The following is a 10,284-nucleotide window of genomic DNA, read 5'->3' as shown; positions in this document are numbered from 1 at the left end:
TCACATAAACAGCCTGTTTGTGGCTGAGCAAACCAGGAGACCAGCAGGAAACAGGTCAGTGCCAGGGTGAGGATCACTGGAGTTCAACAGGTCAACACACAACACCTGGCAATACTGACTTTTATGAAAGTGGCTGAGCTCAGCTCAGTTCATGGGACCAAGAGAGCTCTCCCACACCTGCTGAGAGCTGCTCAGCATTAGTGAAGCCAGCACCAAACCTCGGTGGACACTTCTCATCTCTGCTGAAGCCGTGTTCCTAGGCATGTGCTCCTTTGGGGCTCTGGGTTTCAGAGAGGCACCCTGTGCTCCTTCCCCTGCTTCTCTCCAGTCACAGCATGGCTTTAGCCTCCTCTCTGCTGGTGGGCCCCATCTCTGGTCTGATGGTGGCTTGTCTGCACTGCATGGTGCCAGGTAGAGGACTAGACAACCAGCCAGCAGATTAGCACGGCCAACCAAAGATGGAGAAAAGCCCACTGAAATCAAGGGCCTGACCTCACTGTGAGTGGTTTAGGCTCCGGCTCGGACCAGTAAAGAGCTGTTTCAAAGAGCAACACACACAAAAGCACAATAAATTCATTAGCTGTTTCCAACTCCGATGACCAAGTGCCTGTTTGGATCAGAGCACTTTCCACACAACATGAGCTGGCCACAGTCTTCCAAGCGTGGGGACTTCAAAACTCCAATATCCATATTGAAGGTTGTGGTACAGATCATCCCAGGGCTAATTGGTCTGGAAAGAAGGGGCAAGAGGAGAGAATTTGTCTTCCCAGCTTCACTTCCAGCTGAGCCCATGAGTTGGGAAAGATGTGCCTTGCATATATTCAGCCTCTGGCAGTCATGGCTCTGCAGGAGTCCTTGGGCGAGAGATAGTCCTGCAGGTCGCCCTCAGCCCCGAGTCAGCATCCAGATAACGGCACAAAATGCAGGGTTTTTTTGTTTTTAATATTTTAAAAAATAAATAGAGGAAGAAAAGAAACTTTTAAAATTTGTTCTTTAAATATTTCCAGCATTGCACAGACAGCACTTTAGTATTCTAGTCTGTTCGATCAGTGTTTTTTTTATCCTGATTCCTAGTTTAAATGAACTCCTCTCAGTCAGCTTTTTCTTTCTGTTCTTCTTAAGAACACAATGTATTCTTCTGTAATGTCAAACACAAGACCTGCAGTGTTCATTGGATTTCTTTCCAGCATAGTTTGGAGCTTTGTTACTTCTCTTCAAACCTGAAATGCCCATAACCTCTCCAAAAGCTGCTAGCACCCTGATAGCTCTCTCTTTACTTAAAAAAACAAAACAAAACAAAACAAAACAAAAAAAAAATCACACGCACATCACACATACACACACGCACACACACTCCTCTTCCTCCCAGAGCCTTTGCAATGCCAGCCTTTGGTTCCAGGCAAACATCCTGCCAGAGTCTCCGCTCAGTCTCTATCTGAGAGCGGTGGTGTTACCTGGAAATCTTTGTGGTTTAAGACAGAGTCGAGGTGCAAGGTGGGGAAGGAAGATGAGAGGTCAGAGATAGTCATCTTCGCTGGAAGGGGAGGTGGTACTTGAGCCCTCAAGGTCAGAGTCCAGTGAACTCCCGGATGGTGTTCGGCTCATCTTCCACATCTGAGAGGAAAAGGTTCTCCCCCAGCTGCATGGGTATCCCACAAGCCTCAGCTGGTGAATTAGCCCCATGGCGACCTGCCAGTGGCTTCTTGCAGTTCACTTGCTACCCTTTGCACTCCTCTGTTTGCTCATGGCTGTTAGCATCTGGCTGATGTACGAGGTCAAAAGATCATCCATCTTGTAGCCCTGGTAAGGAGGGAGAAGACGTTACCTGCCTTTATAGCACAACTTATGGTCTCTAGCTTATGCTTCCTGAGTGCACAGGCTGCCAGTTGTTGACTTCCAAGTTTTCAGATCTTTTTGACCCTTTTCACTGTACTCTTTGGGTGACATGACCCTGCCACCAGGCTCAAGGGCCAAATACAATTTCTTAATGCAGTATGAGATGGAGGAACTCACTGTCCCAAGATGCTGTTGAGGCCAAGGACATAGGGAGCTTTGGAAGGGGACTGGATTTTTAAATGGCCAGCAGCGTCTTGAATGCCTCAAATTAATAATATTAAAGCCAGCAGGAATTCTTATTTTTCATGCTTTGGGCTTAAGGCAGTCTAAGCAGGAGAGGTGAGGGTGGGATGGAATGCATGGTGTTGAGGAATCTGACATCATTGGCTGGCAGTGGACTCAGCAGAGCTTCATCTGCTGTAGGACACAGGCTGATGACCAAGGTGGATTTCATTGCTCTGACTGATGCTAAGGACAAGCTGGGCAGAGGAGCTTGGTAAAAGGGCTCAAGACCCCTCCTGAGCCTGTGTCTACTTTAACGTGCTTTCCACTCCAGAACAGGGAGCAGTGCCCCATTCTCTTGGGATGGTAACACCCCAAGCACTTCAGACTCACTCCTGAGTTGGATGATGGACCCATTTGGAGCCTCATCCACTGAGCAGAGTCATGATGTGTATGTACCAGGCTAGTCCAGTGCTACTGCACTGGGGGCAGCCMCAGGGCAGTCTGCAACGAGTACTCTGCTGTGGCAAAGCACTGCAGACAGGAGAGGGAAGGAGAGGTGAGGCCACACATCCTCCCCTCTCGGGATACTATTGAACTGCCGTGCACATTGGATAGCCTGACCTGCCCCAATCCATCCTCAGATCTTTTGCCTCATAGCAATTTTAATTTCCTTTTGAAATGAGCCTGTCTAGAAGTAGGCTGCCTTCCTTTGAACTTCTTCCAGATTTGCCCCAAAGTCTGATCCACTCCCTAGGAAAAGATGTTCTAGAGATAATAACAGCACAGTGCTGAAACCCAGAAGATAAAAACCCTTCAGGCTTACTCTAAGAGACACAGTTTGCTGCAAGCAGGGAGAGTATAATGAGGAAGTGTCATTATATATTGTAATAATTATGGTCTTCCCTAGACATCTAATTTTGGTCTGCCAAAGTCGGGACTTGGTCTAACTGGGGAGAGCTGTTCTTATGTGCACAGTGCAGAAAATCTGCTCTGCGGTTCTCTGCCCATCCTCTCCAGTCTATGATGTGCCCTGTGCCCAGTAATCTTGACTGCTCCTTACCAGGGACGTCTCACAGAGCAGCTTGCTTCCCCTCACCAGGTTGCCGATGGTTATATGGAAGTACGTGTTGCCACTGCTCCAGTTGGAAATCTTTGTGAAGGGGTGAGTGATGAGAATATCCTGGAGGGAACAAAAGACTGACACTCAACACACGAGAGCTTGAACTTCCATGAGGGGCTGTGGGGCTCTCTCATGTCCATGTCCATTTTCCATCAAAGCAGACTAAGGCTGTCTGCTGAGTTGGGACTCTATCACTGCCTCATGAGATTGGCAGAGTGAGGTGTGAGACTCTGGATCCTCCAGCACTTGTGGAGAGTAGCTGTACTAGAAGGACCATGTGGCTGACAGAAGTACCTAGTAGAAACTCATCTACTCCAGCTCCAGTCCTACTGTCTATGAAAGGATTGAGGACTGCGTGTATTCTCCAGCTACAGGGCCCTAAGAGTTGGTTCTCCCAACCCTTCTGTTAAAAAGAGCTGGGATGGCTCTGTAAAATAATGAACCTCTGCCTCTAGAAACTTTTCTGGCTATCTAGTCTTTGTAGCTAGGCTTAATGAGACTGCCTGTAGCTCTGAACAACACGCTCCTTGGGATGACCTCTGCAAGAGGTTGTGGGGGTGGCTGGGGAGCATCTAGTGAAGACCTCAGTCCTGCTTACCTTGGTTTTGGGATCAATGAGGCTGACTCCGTGCTTGTTGATGGCAATTAGAAGGATCTCTGGATAATTTGGCTCTGTAGTTTGCTGCGGGAAATGAGATGAAGCAATTATGGGAAGCGGCATGCAAAATCAGACTCCTTCCTACTTCCTCACTCCCTGTTTTCTCCTGCCAACATTCAGTGGCCCATTAACTGCTATCCAGTTTATCTTTTAAAGACAAGCATAGAGCCTATTAAGATATCAGCAATATTCATGGCTGCCTAGTTAATCCCAGATCTCCTACATGCACAATAATCAAAGTGTTTGTTAGTTACTAGCAGTGTTAAGTTCCTTGCTCCCCTCGATGGTCTCCCAAATGAGAAGCCATCCTGCCATTGGCAAGGAAGAGCTGGGATGGGCTGGCAAACCCTAGATATCTCCTCTCCCTTCCAACCCCTCTGCTTGGTGTTCTGCTCCTCCTTGTGCCTCCTGCTGTGGACCTCCAGGCCAAGTGTATGCTACTCTTTGCTCTGCTGATCTTTGCATTCAGTTTTGTTAGCGCTGGTAATCCCTTCTCCCAGCCCTGTGTCAGCACAGCAGGGTCTTCAGTTTGTTTGATGAGCTAGGGCCCACGGGACAGGGCCTCAATTCCTGGTCCTGACACAGACTTCTTAGCTCCCAAGTCACTTTTGGTGAAAAAAATCACAGAATATGTTCAGATCCCATATGCCATCTAAGATGGACATGGACAGCAAACAGGGAGCATAAATTCAAGGAACTGATCAACAATTTGAGCAAGATGTTTGCAGACATTGCAATGAGGTGCCCAAGGCACCTGAATAGATTTCATAACTACTGGCTCCCACTGCCTTTGATGGGAGTCTGATGTGGTGGCTGGTGTAGGTTTGGCTCTTGGTGTATGCAGAACTGTCCCTTGGAAAAGCAAATTTTCCCCATGCCTCAGCAAAACAGAAAGTGCTGCAAGAACAGACCCAGTATAACTGAGATATGTTGATGGTCTAAAATGCCTCAGTCTGTGCAAAGAGGCAGGATGGCAGTAAACAGGTCTATCGGTCCTTTACTGAGGAATGATCTCACACTCCTTCCCTGCTTCACCATGGTGACTCCCAGACTGTCCTAGATCCCCAGGAAAACCCTGTAGGCCTGGAGCCCCTCCATGATATGGGGCTCCTGACCTTGGCTCAAAGCTGCCAGGGAAAGCCCAAGTAGGACAGGTACCTTCACTTCAAAGAACGCTGATCCAAACGTAGGCCACTTGAAGATAATCTTTAGGAAGGCAAGCTTGGCTTCTTCTCTTGTTTTGCCCGCGTGCTTATTGTAGTATGCCACGATGGACTGCAACAGAGAACACAGTTGAGCTGGAGGGTTTGTACAATGTAGGACCGGTGATGCTTGCAGGGAAAGAACATCATCCCCAAAAGATGGTTTATCCTACCAGAAACCGTAAGTGCTTCATAGTAACTTGGCTGTTTAACAAGAAACTGCCATGCCTTTCCCTGGATGTTCACTAATAACCTGCAGAAACGCATCAGGTGTCTACCTGCCCACCAGTGCTGGAGGGGCATCAACATGAGCATTTATTAATGAGAAGAAGTAAGTTTGGTGGGTAAAGCTCTGCAAGTGCTTTCTGTGTGCCTGGGAATCAGTTTTCTTCTGCTCAGCCCTGTACAGGAGTGTCTGGTATCAAGGCACTGAGCCTTGGGGACAGTCACCTTTAGCATGGCTTAGGGGACATTCAGCCTCAGGGTGGGTGTCTGGGCTCACTGGATGGCTGGGTGGTAAGCAGGGAGCTGACTAGTCTAGCCAAAATGATATATGGATGAGAGAAGGTGATATAAAAAGGTCCAGGGAGATGTATGCTTAACTAAGTACTTAGCCTCCATCATTAGCCACCAGCCACACTGCAAAAGGAGGGGGTAGCTGCTAACCCTGGGATCTCCTTCACAGTGCTTAGCACTGCCCAGGATACAGAAAACTCAGGTTCAGTTCTCCCTGCTGCACTAATTCCTAAGCTATAGAGTGTTTTCAGGCAGCAAGTTTCTTGTGACCAATGTTATTCTTAATTTAGTTTATATATTTTATTTAAAAATATTAATATAATTATTAATTAATATTAATATATTATTAATAAATATTAACTGGGCACAGTCAGGAGTTGGTGGCTGGAGTAGAAGTTGTCAAGGAAGAGAAATGCAGGTTCTAGCCTCTGATCCAAAGAATACATCACAGAAATGCTGACTGGTCACTGGAGCAGGGTTGGAACCAGGGTTCCCTCTCTTAGATGAGGTGTGCAAGCAAGCTATAAGGATTATAAGGTTCAATACTCCAATTTAAGCAGCAGAAGTGACTAACGGACTCTCAGTCCATAGAAGCCAATAGTTTGCTGGTTAGGTACACGGGAGAGCTCAAGATCCAGCAAACAGAAAGGACTTACAAGACTATTTCATGGCAGTTAGACAGCTATGTTCTTTTGCAGCTCTAGACCTGCCTGTACCTGTGCCTCAGGTCTCCCTATGTAAAGTGGGGAGAATAATCCCTCTGCTCTGCAGTCTGCAAACTAGCATGTCTCCACATGGTGCTGCATCCAGTGCTCCAGCAACAGCCACAGCAAGATGTGGCGCAAACGTAACCCACAGCAATGTAACAGCACGTGCAGGTTCCTCCTCCCACGCTGTTGGGGAGGCTGTGGCGCTGCTAAGGCTCAAGAGTCATTAGTCACTCATTCTGGCAGCCCCACTTCGAAGCTGAGCGTCAGACGAGTCATCTGAGATGCTGGGCTTCCCCCAGCCGGGCCTGGCATGTAACTACAGCTGCCGTTTACCCTTTTCCAGTCATCTGGAGAGAGCTGCCGGATGAGGTCCTGAGGCACCAGCTCCTTCAGGAGCTTCGGGATGCTGGGGAAATAGGACTTGTCATCCTCAAACTTCACCCGGTAGATGAGAGCCGCCAGCTGCAGGACCTCCTCCCGCGTACACTTGTGGTAGCCACGCAGGTACTTTGGTAACTCCTGCATGGACAAGAGAGCCATTGACAGATAGAGGCGGATAACCACAGACCCTCATCCTCAGAGACATCCCCACCTCCCCAGAGAGAAGAAGACAGTGATTGCTTGAAGGGAAGCACCAGTCTGTGCCAACACACGCATCTGCTTACTAAAGTGGTTTATTTTCCTTCTGTAGCTTGATGTGCAACATACACCTTCCCACCCACAGGGTCTCTATGACTGCCCCCATCCCTGCATCTCAGGGAAAATCTTTATGGAGGGAGAGAGGGGCTGTGGACATTAAATGGAGTTCATGGAGGTCTCCAGCCCCTAGCTATGAGGCTCAGCCCTCCTAGCAGGTGTGCTGAGTGTGGTGGACAAGCAGCCGCTCAGCTGCTTAAAGGTCCTCTCTGGTCTAAACCAGTCTCCTGTTACATGGCACAGGGTGATCCCCATGCTAGGCCGAACTATCAGGAGGGAGTGAACCTACAGTCTCGGTTACCTTCCCTTTTCCCAGAAAATCCACCCCTAGTGATGGCCCCTTGGAATCGAACAGCCTTTTCTGCATGTTTTGCAAGGTTTTAAATATATTCTCTCATTACTACATACATACTCCCATTATTCTGAAAATGTAAGCGACTAGCAAAGCATTAAGAGGTACAGACATATTGGGATAATGGTTTTATCCAGACAAGACCTCAACAGGGAGTGTGTGTGTATGCAAGTTTTGAGCCATGAAGGTGTCTCTTTCATCCCAGAAGAAACAAGGTCAGAAGCACTGCAACTTCTTGCCTGGCTGCTGGCAGTCCTGTGGGAGCGTCACAGCTCATCTCCAAGAACGGAGAAGCTGAAAACCTTCAGGATGCTTCTGAATTCAGCCTCTCTGCTGAGGCTGCCATCAGGATACACTCTCTCCTGCTTCTTGTTACTTGCCCAAGAACATCTGGCCCAAACCCCAGCTGAGCTGGTTGCCCTAAAAAGCTTGATGGTTGTTCCTTGCCACGCATGCCAATAGTACTCTTGGCAGTGCCCTATTTAAGGCAGGTCTGCAGGTGGAGGAAGTTTTTCTATCATCTCATTCCTAGTTCCTCCCAAGTCTCCACTGATATTGCAGGTCCATAGAGTACCTGGTAATAGTGGAAGATCGAATCTGCCATGGAGTCCTTTCCAGGCGTCGTGTTGGTCCACAGCTTCTTCATGAAGAACACTTGGTAGGTGAGGGAAGGCACTATACCTGTGCAAAGGAACCGGTGAGCAGCCACGTGTGAACAACGCTGGGAGCACCATGTGGCAACCGGTGTCCCATAAGCGAGGGGTGCCCTGTGCTCGTCACAGCCTGCAGGGACAGGGGAGCTGGCAAAGCTGCCAGAGGGGCTCCAAGCCTCTAGTGCACCTGGGCCTTGCAGAGAAAAGCACACCTTTCCCTTGCAAAGCTTTATTAAAGTGGGAGGAGTGTCTAGCTTCATTTGGCAGCAGAGGTCTTGGAGCTCCTGGGCAGATCATCTCCCACGTGATGTCTCCAGGGCTGGCACAGACAACACAACCACAGCAATGTGGTGCGACCAACATGGCAGGCCTTGCTGCCGACCTTGTTTGAAAGGGCTGAAGGGCTCTAGGGGGGATCAAGGCAGGGCTGTGTGTGACCCACAATGGAGAAAAAGTCACCGTTACCATCTTTTGCTGGCCTTGCTTTCTTTATCCAGTCTGTCAGGTGTCTGACAAAGTCGAAGAAGAAATCTCCCTCGGGCACGCTGATGACCTGGGGGCACAGCACATGGTTATGAAGGCTGATCATGCAGTGAGAGGCTCAGGCAGGGCTGGCCATTGCCCCATCTCTTGTAGGTGTTGCTCACTGCTTTGTCCCCGTTAGGCTGATGTGTTAAAAACGATCAATGTGAGAAAGCCACTGTCTGTCTCTAATTTCATCCATTATTCCTTATCACAGCTTCTTGTTTCACCAGGGCAATTCATTTTGCTTCATGATGACTGTTGTTTTCTTCCAGTTACCCCAGGCAGCTCTAAGTTTTTCTTACTTAGCCCATCTTTATAAACCCATCTCAGCAGCAACCTGCCTTTTCTACCTTTTTTCCTGATGGCTGTTATCTCCTTCACCCAGAATCAATGCAACATCACAGGGACAGCTACCTGATGGGGGCCAATTGACTTGGCTGCTACATCTGGTAGTTTCACTGTGCTCTCTTATGGACCTTACAGAGAATGTCCTTAATATTCAACTAATACACAATACAGTGAGTCCTTCGGAAATAAATCTGCCTCTTGCATCACCCAGGATCACCCCAGGAATGCAATGGGCTGCAATTACTGTGTGAGATCCTGCACACAGGGAGGTGCTTGTTGGATCTCTTGGTCAGCATGGACACAACGGGCTGTTACAGTGCCAGTGTCAGGTGCTAATGCCATCCCCTCTGAAACTAGGAAAGCTTTGCCTGGCTACTCTTGAAACCTCTTGTCATCACTGACCTGCTGTGGGACTACAGTCAGTAAGAGCAAGATGCATCCGGCACTCCTGCCTGAACAGATTTGCGTGGCCTGCACCAAGGTCTACCTCTGACTGACTGGGATGACCCATGCTCCTGTTTTAAGACCTTTTGGATGATTGCTACAAGCCATGGCTGTGGGACTGCAGACCCCAGCTGTAGCAGGTTGGATCTGACTTAGAAAGGCCACACTGCTTGCAGAGAAATGCACCTCACCCATGAGTGAGCAGAGAGCCCTGGCTCCTCCAGTGTGCACCCTCTGGGGGATGGGTCACCAGAAATGCCATGCAGCAGCAAGTGCCCCAGGGCCACCCCCACCCCTGTGTGGGTCACTCACCTTGTCAGAGATTTTGACAAAGAGGCTGAAACCCTCAGAGGACTTTAGGAGCAGCCTGTTGGAGATGTTCTGGCAGAAATCCTTGGCTTTTGTGCTGGACTCCACCTCAAATGCCTACAAAGAAAGGAAGAGCCTCGCCTCTGCTACTTCAAGATTAATTTCCGCTCTGCGCTCTCTTTGAGGAACACTAGTCTCAGATGTGCTAAGGGATTTAGCCACCCACCTCCAGTGCAATCAGTGACATTGCTGCTTCTGTACAGTTGTGCTTTGTGATGCTATATTCTGTGCTGGCTTATCTAGGGCTCCCTAGGCAACGCAAGAGGTTTTCCTCATCTAAAAGTTAGGTGTTAAAGCCATTTGTCTAGCAGAGAGAGAGATCCATCCAGGCTGATTTGTCCCAGTATTTCTCCACTGACTATGAGGGAGCTCAGATGCCTGGCTTAGACCAAATACCTGATTTCTGGACAGCTGAAGAGAGGGGAGATGACTCCTACCTTATATAGGGGAAGCGATACCTGAAGGACCATAGCACTTGCATGCAGGTTCCAGCCCCCATTTTGCATTCTGAGCTCTGCTCTGTGTTTAGATCACCTCAGTTTTGCTCTGGCCACTTAGAGGTTCTGGATATGACCCTGTTAACAGCAGTTTAAGGAGCTTAGGTGTCACTGAACACCCACAGTACTGAAC

At 48.7% G+C, this 10,284-nt stretch overlaps 1 protein-coding gene across 1 annotated transcript in view; it reads right to left on the bottom strand.

Annotated features, from left to right (window-relative positions):
• Positions 1–1,710: 1,710 nt before the first annotated feature.
• Positions 1,711–10,284, bottom strand: part of MYO7A (myosin VIIA) — a 70,823-nt gene continuing 62,249 nt past the window's right edge. Inside the window, exons 43-50 of the mRNA XM_026078159.1 lie at positions 9,598–9,711; positions 8,434–8,521; positions 7,890–7,996; positions 6,601–6,786; positions 4,998–5,114; positions 3,780–3,863; positions 3,122–3,241; positions 1,711–1,800 (exon numbers count right to left, since the gene is read on the bottom strand). Of these exons, the coding sequence (XP_025933944.1) occupies positions 1,711–1,800; positions 3,122–3,241; positions 3,780–3,863; positions 4,998–5,114; positions 6,601–6,786; positions 7,890–7,996; positions 8,434–8,521; positions 9,598–9,711 (906 nt within the window). The remainder of the gene's footprint in view (positions 1,801–3,121; positions 3,242–3,779; positions 3,864–4,997; positions 5,115–6,600; positions 6,787–7,889; positions 7,997–8,433; positions 8,522–9,597; positions 9,712–10,284) is intronic.

This window comes from Apteryx rowi, unplaced genomic scaffold, assembly GCF_003343035.1.
Source record: "Apteryx rowi isolate R43461 unplaced genomic scaffold, aptRow1 scaffold_471, whole genome shotgun sequence".
Taxonomy (NCBI): domain Eukaryota; kingdom Metazoa; phylum Chordata; class Aves; order Apterygiformes; family Apterygidae; genus Apteryx; species Apteryx rowi.
This window is presented reverse-complemented; position numbering and strand designations above follow the sequence as displayed.